The sequence below is a fragment of the Armigeres subalbatus genome, chromosome 1, assembly GCF_024139115.2.
Source record: "Armigeres subalbatus isolate Guangzhou_Male chromosome 1, GZ_Asu_2, whole genome shotgun sequence".
NCBI lineage: Eukaryota > Metazoa > Arthropoda > Insecta > Diptera > Culicidae > Armigeres > Armigeres subalbatus.
The window spans coordinates 42,240,037-42,254,061 of NC_085139.1; the positions used below are offsets into that span (position 1 = coordinate 42,240,037).

At 38.3% G+C, this 14,025-nt stretch overlaps 1 protein-coding gene, 1 long non-coding RNA gene and 1 pseudogene across 20 annotated transcripts in view; 1 reads left to right on the forward strand and 2 right to left on the reverse strand.

The window, feature by feature from the left end:
- Positions 1 to 14,025, forward strand: part of LOC134224744 (solute carrier family 35 member F3) — a 266,961-nt gene that overhangs the window by 243,585 nt on the left and 9,351 nt on the right. For 4 of the 19 annotated variants that reach the window (XR_009983066.1, XR_009983078.1, XM_062704403.1 and 1 more), the window contains one exon: positions 10,406 to 10,665. The exons of the other annotated variants lie outside the window; for them this stretch is intronic. Coding sequence is in view for 2 of the 4 variants with exons in the window: in XM_062704422.1 (XP_062560406.1) it covers positions 10,406 to 10,466 (61 nt within the window). In the remaining 2 variants the exon portion in view is untranslated. Of the gene's footprint in view, positions 1 to 10,405; positions 10,666 to 14,025 lie in introns of those variants that run through there. 19 annotated transcript variants of the gene reach the window in all.
- LOC134208446 (U6 spliceosomal RNA) lies at positions 8,780 to 8,879 on the reverse strand (annotated as a pseudogene).
- The window catches only part of LOC134224842 (uncharacterized), a 47,869-nt gene continuing 44,625 nt past the window's right edge, over positions 10,782 to 14,025 (reverse strand). The window contains exon 3 of the long non-coding RNA XR_009983083.1: positions 10,782 to 11,569. This is a non-coding gene — a long non-coding RNA (uncharacterized LOC134224842). The remainder of the gene's footprint in view (positions 11,570 to 14,025) is intronic.

Genomic DNA, 14,025 nt, shown 5'->3' on the forward strand with positions numbered 1-14,025 from the left:
AGTTAAGTCAATCAGACTGTTTCAATTTAAATATTTAGTGAAGAAATAGCTGTACGGATTTTGATCCTTTGATTAAAAATCGGTCCACGGTGTACGGATTTCAAGTCAGGAGTAGTTGATTTCATTCATTATGTTATCATGTTTTTTGTAGTTTTTAATAAGTAAATGTGAAACACTTCGAAAGTAGAAGCCTTCATGCGCCTGTGTCAATGACAAACGTTTTATTTACATTCGATTCCTATTTTCTAATGACTTTTTCATATACTAAGGTGCTTAAGTGTACGGATTTCGATGCCCCACGATAGTCCTTAATGTACGTTTTTCAGTACCGTGAGGCATCGAAATCCGTACACTTAAGCACCTTAGTATATGAAAAAGTCATTAGAAAATAGGAATCGAATGTAAATAAAACATTTGTCATTGACACAGTAGCATAAAGGCTTCTACTTTTGAAGAGATTCACTTATACTCATTAAAAACTACGAAAAACATGATAAAATCTATATACATAAAAATGAATTTCTGTCTGTCTGAACCTTATAGACTCGGAATCTACTGAACCGATCGGCGTGAAAATTTGTATGCAGAGATTTTTGGGGCCGGGGAAGGTTCTTAAGATGGTTCGAGGCCCATCCCTTCTTTGGAAAGGGGGGCTCCCATACAAATGAAACAGAACTTTCGACATAACTCGATAACTAATCAGAGTATAAATCGCTTTCAGGCGAAACGAAGTTCGTCGGGTCTGCTAGTAATGAATAAAATCAACTACTCCTGACTCGAAATCCGTCCACCGTGGACGGATTTCGAATCAAAGGATCAAAATCCGTACAGCTATTTATTAACTAAATATTTAAATTGAAACAGTCTGATTGACTATACTACCACTACTGTAAATAGTTCGATACGCACCTTGAGAAGCGACCTCTTCGATTTGTATTCCGCCTATCTTATGGAATGATTGGCAATTAGCAATTGAAACACAGTTACTTTTGGTGCAATTATGCTCAATCCGAAAACAAAATGGCGGCAAAAACTCCGCGTTTCATGGGTGGGGATTTGTTTTTAATTTTTCTTGTCTTAATTTCAAAGCCTTCTTACCATTTCTAGGGTGGGTGTACCAATTGTCGCCATACATAAGAACAACTATTTTTTTAAAAATAAGTAAAAGGCATGTGGGTGGACTTTATATATCAAGCGAAAGGTTTTACTTCCTGCTCCTTAAAACAGCTGTGAAAACCACAATAAAATTTGTTATAATCATCAAAATTGATTAATCCATAATAGGAACGCATGCACCAGTTGTGGCACTATTCTTAATTTTGGTTCCTTATTTGGCAAATCCCATTGTTTTCTTATGGGACTGGCCAAATAGGGACCACTAGTGCGACAACTGGTGCAAAGGACGTTAAAAATTAAGCAAAATCAATTTTTACAATTATGCTTTGCTTGTTTTGGAGGAGATCAAAGGTTTTATCATATCATATGAATATGCTTTATCGATATGAACTTGATTTGCGGTGTTTTGATTGGCCATTTGGCATATAAAGCACTAGTGCGACAACTGGTGCTATAGCCACAACTGGTACATCTAGCCTATTCCCTAAAAGCTTACTGCCAAGTATCTGAACAAGATAAGATAAATTATTTCTACATTGATTACAATAAACCCCTTTTAATTTATTGATATCTCATGAGGTGGACGGATTTCGGTGCTGTACGGATTTCGGTCCCGCACGATACAACTGTTACGTAAACAATTAAAAAGTGGCTAACATGATTGATTATTTGAACCATCAGTGCCAGCAAAAGTGGTACATAAACCATTTTTGTCGATTTTGTGTTTTTTGCATCAACTGCTTCTGTGAGCAAAAGTCTAGTAAGGGAATAACGAAAAAGTGATTTTTGACAACCAAATCTAAAGATATGCCCTTTTTAATTTCTGGTACATATCACAATGGCAATTTCGTTGCCAGGAAAAGTGGTATACATGTGCAGTTCTATCCACTAAAATCAACGTATTGAAAATAAAATTTGACTACATGGATGTTTCCGCAACAACCCTATTTTGAAGTTCAAGATGGTTTACTGCCGTTTAAAATAATTTTATAAACGTAGGGTATCCAATCATGGTTTGAACTAGTGAAAAGCGTATCATGGTTTGAACCATTTTGAAATCAGTAGCAATTACCATCTCATTGGCAGGCAATGAACCTAAAACAGTATGAATGGCATATCTAGGTATACTGGAAGTGATAGAGTTTATTTAAACATTCGCACATATTGTTTAAGTAATAAAATAAAGCGATTTAAAAACGTCCTGAATTTGCGTTAAATTCCCCCCACCAGTGGCATAATTTCAAAAAGCTCGTAAAGGACGCATTTTATGACATAGGAGTGAGATCAATATATCAAAAGAATGCTATTTTTATCTGTAATCGATTGACATCATCATACAATTGAGAAACAGTTTTCAATAGTTAAAATAGTAAAATTTGTGCAAGGTAAAAACTGATCATGATTTGAACTAAATTCGTACCATGGTTTGAACTGCATGCGCCTAGCTGGAGCATTTTGTTTACATTTCCAATATGAAAAAATCGCAATTTTCATATCGATAATTTAGACGATTTTCACACGTTTCGAGTTACTAATCTAATGCGAGAAGATGGATAGTAAAACAAATTTGCTTTTCTATAGATTTCCTCAGCGTTTCATGCATGTGATTAGTATTATATTTAGGAGCTGCTGCAGTAGTTCAAACCATGGTACGAATGAAAGTTATGAAATTATTAAGTTTTTTCAATGAAATTAAGCATAAATATGTGCACCCAGGATGTTTTTAGAAAGATAATGAACTAAGCTTCCATATAAACTAGAAATCGCAGTTCTAACATGTCCCTTTAATGAAATAAATCAACTTTGTTTTGACGGCTCATCTGAAACCCGCCATTTGGTTCAAACCATGATTGGATACCCTACCACTTTTACTGGCAACGATTTTCGGTTTCATTTGCATTGTTCCCATTAATAGTGGTACATGTGCATTTTGTTCCAACAAACTTGAAATTTGTCAAGAAACTTCACATATTTCTCATTTCTACCTTTAGGCACATCAGCCATAAAACGTTGGTACAGTTGAGATGCAGAAAATTGCAAATTTGAATTTTATTATCGAAATTTTTCGAAAAATGCGTCTCTTGTAAAATTTACTCAATGTAACTCCACTCTCGCTGGCACCGGTTCATTTATTGCATAGTAACAATCTCCATCAAGACGAAACAGCCACATTTAAGACGAGTGGCTACCATTTGTCGAGATTGTAACCATGCAATAAATAACTAATCATGTTAGCCACTTTTTAATTGTTTACGTAACAGTTGTACTGAAAAACGTACATTAAGAACTATTTTAAGTTGATTCAAAACAATAGTGGAACACGACGGACAAAACAAAAGATTGTGCATAAGGTAGCTTAAAACCGAATCTTTCAGATTGTGGCTGTTTGGCTTGCCGCCTCTTGCCGCTTTTCATGGTGTGTCGATGTGAAAATTTACTATTTTTTCTAAAGATTCCTTTATAACTTTGACAGGTTTCAAGATAGATCAAATTAGTCTTCTAGACAAACATGTTTTTTGTCATTATGCACAACTTTCTAGAATAAACCATAGTGCTAAAATCATTTTCAAAAAAGTTATGCTCAAAATATGATTTTTGGGGTCATTCATACAAAACGTGCTCTAATTCGTTACAAAACCATTTGTCCAATATTGTGTCTTCAGAAAAGATGTTCCAATTCACATTCTTTATAACATTCTAGAGGACAACCACTGCTTTTGTACACCTGCGTAAATTTTTTTATTCCATACCGCCCTTCAAGGTGAATAGATCATTGATATTTTCTTATCAAAAGAAAGCCTAAGAAATATCCTTCAACTCTTCTGAAGACATTATGACTCTAAAATGTAGTTTTCAGGTCGAAAACTTTTAGTTTTGGGGGCTTCTGAACCAGTGTGCAGCGGTAGATACTGAAAATCAAAATTGAGCATCTATTCAAAAAAAAAGTTGTCAAAATAATGTGTGAAGTTGAGAATAATTCATACGTTTCTCTGACAACAAATTGTTGTTCATAATGGGCAAAAATCTACTAGCATGGAGTTCGTCGGACAAAACAACAACGCAAACTGAATCAAAAGCCCCCTTAATATTGAAAAATTCAAAGCCCATTTGCTCCTTATTAGAGAGTAAAGTGAGAGGTGAGTTGAATTTCTGAAGTAAGCAACACAAGCAAGACACTCGTTTATTCCTTTGCCTTTCCCGGAAACCAAAATGTGTATTTAACAACAAACCGTTAGACTCAATGCATTCTTTTTAGGAAGCATCTCCGTCACCAGCTTCCGCAGACAGGTGCCCCGAAGCATTCGTTCCACTGAAACGGACAAACTTTCGTAGCGATATCGACTATCCACCAAGGTTAACTTTCACGATCCTCATCAACCGACGACGCGTTACACATTCTTCTCCCGTCGGACCAAATTGTCTTCATTGAGGTCTCGCACGGCAAACCCTGCACAAAGTGCCTCCAGTATCTATTTCTTCGCCTTGATCAGTTTCTTAACACTTTCAGGACGAATGCGTTTTAGATTGGCTGTGTAAAATCACAGAAGAGAGATAGGTTCCTACTTTATTCAGCAAAACTGTTCATCAGGGTGTTGACTTTGTAGAAAAAATATCGGGGGTCAAGTTTGACTATACCCTGAAGACCCAGATATCCGAAACCTTGGGAAGATTACGCTTCTGCAAATGAATCTGACATGTTTGAATCCTAAATCACATTGTTTGACAGTTCTGAATACTCAGACAAGTTGAGCCATCCTGAACGTTGTGCCTGTGATTAATTTTCAGGAGTACGAGATGCTCAAGGTACTCCAAAACGTTCTGGAGTTCAGTCCACGGTATCTGCCGGACCAACCACGGTTTTTGCAACATCCTCATCGCCGCTATACACCCAATCCGGTTCAATAGGCATACGCATCATGCAAACCCTATTTTCTTGAATACCAGTTGCTCAAGGTACACCAATTGCTCAAGATACTTCAAAACATTCTGGAGTTGAGCCCACAGTATCTACCAGATCAATCGAGGCTTTGACAGTGTCCTCGTCGTTGGTATACAGCCAATCCAATTCAATAAGCATATAAGCATCATGAGGGTTTGCCGAATACGAGTTGTTCAAGGTACAGGTATGTTCCGTTTTTATCAACACGGTCCGTGAATTTCAGTTGATAAATCGGAACAGTGACAAAATCGGAATAATTTTCTTAGACGATTTTTATAAGCTAAAATTTTAGTAAAAATGATTTATTGCTGGTAAAATGTGAGATTTTCAGGTTCTAACATTTTTAAATGCTAAAGGACTGTCCATAAACCACGTGAACATGCTAGTGGGTGGTAAGGGTTAGTGTAAAGACATAGGAAATATATATTTATCATTAATGGTGACTGGTTGACGTTCCTGACAAGTAAGGAGTGCATCAAGGGAACGTCTGAACGTTACGAAAAATTAACCATTGTCAATCCATCCTCCATTGATTGTCCCACTTTTTGTATGAAATTTCATATAAATTGATATAAGTAGTCCCACTTTTAGAAACCCATATATGCCCAGCGTCTGAGATTGGCTGTGAAAAACTACCGAAGAGAGCTAGGTCCCCAGTTTCTTCATGCTCCAAATGTTCATCAGGATGTCGGCTACCCAGGAAAAATATTGGAGGTCAAGTTTGACTATACCCTGAAGACCTAGATATCCAAAACCTTGGGAAGATTTTGCTTCTGACAGCTTGCAGATGAATCTGAAATATTTGGATCCTATACCACATTGTTTAATAAATCTGAACACTCAATCAAGTTTAGTCATCTTAATCGTTTAGGCAGTGATCAGTTTTCTGGAATACGAGATGCTCAAGGTTCTCCAAAACGTTTTCGAATTCAGCCCACGGTATCTACCAAATCAACCAAGGCTTATGCAAAGTCATCATCATCGTTATACCCAGGGTTCGGATTTCTTACTCACTAACGCGACAGCAGACCACTCCTCCATGCATTTTATCCGGATAAATTACAGTGCGATAAACTCCGGCACAATCGATGGTGCGAAAAATTTTTATCCCTCTTCCCATGTTTCGCGAAAATCAAATGCTGCTTACTTTGCCTCTCCAAACTGATTGGACCTGACGATGCGCCACGATAAGCAAAAGGTTCAATACAGCAGTTTTTCCCTTCGCTTCCAATCAAATCATGTGGTGGCGTGGTTATAGTGGGCGCTCTAAATATTTTAAGATTGTTTTGAGTTCGAATCCCATTGCGGTCCTAAATTTTTGTAAACATGCTTGTAAAATTTATCTGGTGAGGCGACGAGAATGAAAATTTGTGGATTAAAATTAAATTATCCGGCGAGCCGGCGCTCACGAATTTATCACCCGCCATTCTATCCGGATAAAAATGTTGTGTGAGAATACCCTCACAGAGGACCATGAAAAATCACACTCCGCTTAATGGATTAATCGCAGGTTTTTATTCATATGAGTGAGAATTCCGAAGCATGCATATAACCAATCCAGTCCAACAGGCACATGCGCATCATTTAAATCCAGTTTTCTCAATGATGGTCAATGTATTCCAAAACATTCCCAAGTTCAACCCAAAGTATCTACCGGACAACCAAGGCTTCATGCAATGCCCTCAACATCAATATGTACCCAACATGGTTTAATAAGCATGTGCGCACCAGGCAAACTCAATTCTCTTGAATTTGAGATATTCAAGGTACTCCAAAACATTCTCGAGTTCAGCTCAAGGTATCTACCAGGTCAATCAATCAAAATTTTTCCAATGTCTTTGGCATTAACTTAATATTACCAATAGGAATAATGTAAACACAATTTTCTGGAATACGAGGTGTTCACGGTTAGATCCGGTCCGGTCTAGAATATTTTCGTTTGGAAAACATCCTAGATTGTCTGGGCATAGCGTTCCCTTTGTACTTGGCTCGCAAGATACATACTCATGCAATGGCGGGCACAGAAAAGCTTTCAACTGAGGAAATGCTAATAGAATACTAAGTTGAAAAGCCGACTAAGTTCCAGTTGGAATGTAGAGCCATAAGAAAAGAAGAAGAAGATCTCCAAGGTCCTCCAAAATGATCTTGAGTTGAGATCAAGATATCTATTAGATACACAATAAGTAAGGAGGTGTATGTGTCGAGCAATTTAGCTGCGGACTGTTTTGTTCAGGCGTATAACGGACTTGGATGATTACATAAAACAATACTACTTCCAGAATATTTTAGCCAACCGTAAAGGCCTGCAATGGCTAGAACAAGTGATGATTGAAGTCATATAATCATATACTTGCTTGTAAAAGAATTAAATGATATCCTACCAGCTCGATGGAACAATGTGATGTTATGCACGGATATATCATTTAGGACTTGGTTGAACGGGTAGATCACATGTTCGGAACTGAAGGACGTTTTGAACAACCAAAAAGGCCTGTAGTAGCTTGTAAAAATTATGAGTGAAATACTATCGGCTAAATTGATCTGCTGGGATGTTCAACGATGCATGGATACATCGTCCAGGGCTTGGTTGATCGGGTTGATCACATGTTCTGAACTGATTTGAACTCAAGGATGTTTTGGAGAAACTAAAAGGCCTATAGCTGCGTGTAAAAGTAATGAGTGAAATCTTATCGGCTCAATGTACCTGCTAAGATGTTCAACGATGCACGGATACGTCGTTCAAGGCTTGGTTGATCGGGTATATCACATGTTCTGAACTCCAGGGCGTTTTGGAGACCCTGAAATAGTTTACGTTTATTCAAATCTCGATCAATTTATGTTTTATGATCACATAGATATTTTTTGGACATAAATCCCAGCTTAGGAGATTTTGTTTGTAGACATATTTCCTAATTCATTCGAGGATATGTTTGGACGACCTAGCACATCCGAAAAAGTTTCTCAACGATTTTTCGGTTATATCTGAACGCCAGATAACAATGTAATGCTTCGCCCTGAAGTAATAAAGTACAAACAAACCCGCATTTTGTCTCTTTTATTTCGATGAGGAGAAGTCGGTAAAGAGAAACCTTGTCTTGTTAGTTACGGCTTTTTTACCGCTAGTGCTTGAAATACTATAAAAACAACATTTGGCCAGACATTAACCCAAGTTATTTAATTTTAAAAGCTAAATCTCTAAAAAACTTATTGAATTTTCTTGTTGATAAAAACGGAATAATTTTGTTGACGAAATCGAAGCGTGATAAAATCGGAGCGTGACAAAATCGGAACGTGATAAAATCGGAACATATCTGTACTCCAAAACGTTCTGCAGTTCAGCCCACAGTATCTATCAGATCAATTATAATTTTGTTATGTCCTCATCGTCGGTATACCCCCAATTCCTGTTCATTTGGTATATACAAATCATGCAAACCCAATTTTCGAGAATACGGGATCTTCAAGGTACTCCAAAATATTCTTGAGTTTAGTTCATAGTATCTACCAGATCAATCAGAACTTTTCCAATATCCTCAGTATCCAAGGGGAGTGCAGGTTTGTTCGTGTTCTATGAAATTCTTAAACGCTACGGATTTTTTTGCGATAGAGCTGTGTAGGTACACCTGCTATCCAACTACGGTCTGGGTTGGACTGCTTCCTATGGACCGAAACTCCTGGTACCGGCTGACGTTGTGCCCGGAAAGCGCTGTTTAGGATCAAAATTAAAAATTGGAGTGCTTCACGATTTTGCTCCTGTGCAAGGGCTATGCTAATCTTCTCTGTATTGTTCCAATTTTAGTAAATGTCCAGCCGAAGCTTGGACAAGCAGACTTCCATTTAACGTGTAAAATATCACACAATAAAAAACATATTTTATTAAAGTTCTCATCATACAATGAGTCTATTTTACACATAAAAAGCCTTAGAATATTGCAGAGCAATTGCAAAGAACTTTTATCAACTTTGAGACCAAATACTCTTAGAGTTAGATAGTCAACTAAGCTTTCAGATAGTTTCCAGCTCGTAAATTCTTTCTTTTGCTTCACAGCTGCATGCACTTTTTGTATCTAAGAAAAAGCGAAAAAAAAGTTCAATTTGCTTTCCAATTGGAAATAACTAAAGACTTGCTAATGCTGTACTCAAGCTATTATTTAGCTTTTTTATTGACCCATAATATCCTATAAACAGGAATGCTTTTGTGAAGAGTTCAGCGAGCTTTATCTATACTCCGGGCGTTAATGGGTTAGTGTGACAATAAGTTATATTGAATAAACAGAAAATGTGCATAAAATGTTATGAGAATTCAAGACATTTTTTAGCATTTGGAAGTTTCTATTTGTCTAAAAGCATGAAAATGTACATGGCAAGAGTACATGCAGATAGAGACTAAAGTACTATTTTCTGCTTCGCCTCAATCATTAGCGCCACTTATTAATTACTCTCATACTGCAGCATTAGTTATTCCTATTTCTTAGTTGATCATTTATAATCACTCAGTGGCAGAAATTCATGACATTACTTTATACATAGATTGCACTCTCAAAAGCTTTTTATTAACTAGTCTTAAGAGGAGCTAGTATTATTCCATTTATATTCATCACATGATTGTATCCTCGTAGATACGTATTCCGACTTTAACAGTAAGGCCGTACCTGTTTCGTATTCGTACTTGACACATTAGGGTCAAAATACGTAAGGTTATAATAGTGGTTAAATTAAAAAAAAGATTCTAGCTCGCCATTTTTCTAGTCAAGACATTCCTCTAACGTACTAAATTTATTATTATTATATTATTATTATAATCTTTATTAAAGAGGTTTTTAGCCCAAGGCTAGTTCACCTCCGCTAAAGTACTAAATAATTTTCTATTCCGTTTAACCAATATAGAAAAGATTCTCTCGTCTTCGCGATCAATAAACTTACCGTTGTTTGTTTTATTATATCTGCGCTCTGTGAACTTTACAAATCGGTTCTTCTATGCTACCGAACGGTGGCACTTACGCTTGCCACAACTAACATAGACGCATTAATAGTTCAGTTTTCAAGGTATTAAACCAGGATAAATATTATATCTTCATATTCTCATAATCGCATCCCAGTAGTTAGTTGGTTAACCTTTTGCAAACGATTTGTTTAATAGCAACAGTTGAATATCCGTGCTAGTATCACGTACTTGTTTGTCTGATTTCCTTTTCTCTTTCTTCTTCTTTCCTTCCGATCTGTACTCTTGTCCACACAACGAAACCACATTATTCACGACACCTGCCTAACCCGTACCCGTACACCGTATTGCTATCCCATACCAACTATCTCACAACACCCCCTGAAACCCGGCGGACGCCCCACCAGTCGTCCGGCGTTCTGTAGACGGGACGTCGTCATGGCATCGCCGGCATCGACGGCCAGATAGGAGTCACCGACACCCGGCTGGAGTCATCATTTTCACTTCCATCTCCATCATGACCACCACCATCCCAGCCAACAACACCAACAGGACAACCCCACAACAGTCACCCCAGCAGAACACACCAAAGTCACCTTCTAAAGCTTGAAGCATCATCATCCGTTCCGAATGGGGAAGCTAAGCTAGCATCTGTAAAACTGGAACTGTGAAGGTAAGTTGAGTCACTCTTGCTATCTGTTTGTCACTCCGTTTCCGACTCTACCTCCGAATACTTTATTCTGATTCTATCTGTCTTTTCGGCATAATCTGTATTTCTTTCTCTATCGGATGTTTTATTTAATACCTTTTTGTGCCTATTGAAGTGTTATTGATTACCGTTTTTTTAGACTTACATGTCAATAATCTCTGATTATTTAGATTTTGTTAATTGCACTACGATTTAAATGCATTTCCATCAAAAGTGCGTAAAAAGTTGGAAATGGGGTGAGGGGTGTTTAAATGGTCAATTTTCATCCTTGAGAGTATGTTTGGTGCAGCTACGTTCCGTTCAGGATGAAATGCTTACTGAAGTTCCACCAAGTACATTGAAAAGTACGCTATCACCCTGCCTATGTCTCTTGATCACATTGAAAAGGTCATCGGTTAAGGTACTATAATATCCTAAAATCTAGCTGTTACGTATTCCCTTTTCCTTGCCTTTCTATGTTGTACATCAGTCCTTCCATATACATATATTATCCCTAAATACTATCGACGTAGACTTTACTCTACTAATAGCGCTTGTAATTTCTTTCATAAATTTCTCGCTTACAAAGCTAATAATAAAACACATACCTACAGCGAACGAATCGTAAGAAAACGTAATTCTATACTCGAATAACAACTGAAACCGTGAGGAAAAGCAATCCGGTGTACAAATGTTTGCTCCCTCCATGTGACGAAGGCGATGACGACGACACCCATATGCTGTGAATGGAAAGCGCTTTTCTTTACTCTCGCCTGTTGGGCGTACCATCTAGATGTTGTTAATGTGCGAAAGCCTCTGCCCCGTGGATTTTTCTCATCGCAATGTAGCGTATAGTGACTACGCCGTGCCAGTCAGCACGTGGCTGAAATACAAAAAATCCCTGATTAATCCACATAGCGATAACGTTGGGCTGGGAAAAGGGTGTTAGTCGCAATACAGAACGTTCTTCGGCGAAATTACTTCACACTCTTATGTGTGTCTATTTGTATCCGTGTTACATATATTTCGTTTTCGTTATCATATTTTAATAAAATAATATAGCAATTCAAGTGAGTGGAAAATGTAACAAGCATTATTTAAAGTTCTGTATCACGCTGCCTTATTCGGTGCCGGTAGGCTGTGACAATAAGGTTCTATAACTTTCAGGCGTTCTCGCTAGACCAGCTAGTGTGTGCAGGTGTTGAATCGGGCGTATGATTCTTATTTTCGTGAGAAAAGTTCATTAGCCACTGACACGTGCCCGATAGCTTTCGTTCGTTATGTGCTTTGCCATCGGTTGGTAAATATGTACAAAACAGCTTTTTTTTGGAGGAAACCGAATTTCTTTATTTAACGATTGTCGCCAAGAATAATCTTCAGGCCACGTGATCCTATTTTTGGGCTTTTAATCCACATGATTTCCTTCTATTGGGGTTGAAGGCGGGCTGAGGATAATATGGACGATGACTACGATTATACGATGACTGGAAGTCGATATAATACAATCAACTTTAATGCTCCTTTGGATAATGAAATTCAGGTTGGAAATCAGTTTGAAAAGTGCAAGTGAGGGTAAAACATTACAGCAATCAATCTTAAATCGTTGAATTCAGATCGTATATTTTGACTATGTATAGGGTATTCCAGTAAGTATAAGCACGACTTAAACATAACACAACGACTTGGGTTTTTGGGAAAAATTGATTATTGTTTCGCTTTTTGGTCTTTTACTATGTTTTACTGTAGTTCAGGGGTACTTATCCAAGACCCATATAATCGTACGCCAGGTAGTTGAATTTTGATCATATGGTACCTGTTAATAAGCTGTATGCAACAATAAAATATATTGAAGTAGATGTACAGTTGACACACCCCTTGGTATAGTATTATTATCATTATTTATCTTTATTAACGAGATTTTCGGCCCTTGGCCGGCTCCTCTCGTGGTATAGTATTAATTTTGGCTGCTACATGTTCATTCGTGTAGAGTTTGATTCATTTTAAGAAAAGCAGGTCACCCAGCAGGTTTAAAATGGCGGTGTAACAAGGTTACAAGAAGGGATTGTTTAAAATTAAAAAAAAATGGTTGGACTTTCCACTCCTCGGGTTAAAAGAGAGCCGAAAGTCCAACACTTGCAAATAGGTTTGAAAGATTTGAATATTAGAATTTTTATCGACCGCAGGGCTATGGGTGGCGAGAATTTTAAGCATCCATTTTTAACGGATCGCGAAGCAGATCACATCGCTCCACTCCAGAATTGGACAGTATGGCCAATGGTCTAGAAAAAAAAAAGATGATTTGCTAGATTTGGAAGTAGATGTATGTGTGGAAATCTCGCGGTTACGTAATGGCCAAGGTAAAGGTCATCTATTTTTAGTCCGAGTATCGTGCTTTCTCGAGTCGATCGGCATAGTGAACGGACGTAGGTCCCGAAGATAGTGGAAGCAAAATATTACTAGTTGCTAGCCAATCGCAAGTTATATTTTCTCGAGAGTTTTCCAAGTGGTTGAGGACGTGATAAAAGGCCCAAGTGCGCCTAGTTATTTTTACTGGAAATATTAACGAAAGGTCAAGTGTATTTGCCTACGAATCGGAATTCGGTTATTGAAATTGCTCGAGGTCAAGGACAAAATATCCTTCAAGCGAAGGTGTTTCGTCCGTGTAGGTGTAGGGGGTTACGCACGTCGCGTGGCCTCTGGGAAGGTCCGAAGACTCGTCCGCTTGTAGCTGGTCTCGCGGCGGGTTAGTGATCAGGCCCCAGCGCATCTACGGGCCATCGGAAGTGACCACTGCTTCCGGGGTGTCAGCCGGTCGTCAATAGCCGGCCACACTCCATTGTTGGCCTCGAAGCAGCACTCGCGAGTGGAAGAAGCGGGCCCGCCAACGAACTACCCTGGTGTGCACGGGTCGTAAGTCGAGACACCCACCACTGACAGCATCGCATCGAGCACCAGGTATCCTTCAGCAAAGCATCACAAACAGGTCAGAGATCTCATTTTTTTTTTGTATTGCAAAATATTTAAAACCTTGACCACCGGTACCGCCCCAAGGGGGATTAGAATACTGGGGTCGCTCCCCATAGGCTAAATGAATAATAAAGGGACTTGCCACAATCGAGAGTTGAACTCCATTACTTTGAAGGGTCGGTAAAGAAGAGCCGAACCCTGTAGATAAAGCGATCTATTGAAACCAAAAATACATTTTAATTCCGCCCGCTCGAACTGTTGAACGAGGAGAGAAAAGCGATAATCGAGTTTTTTTTTTAAGTTTTGCATGCGTTATTTTGATTCCCCGTTGACCATCCCGTCTGACAATAGAGTTTGGAGAGTGTGAGGTGG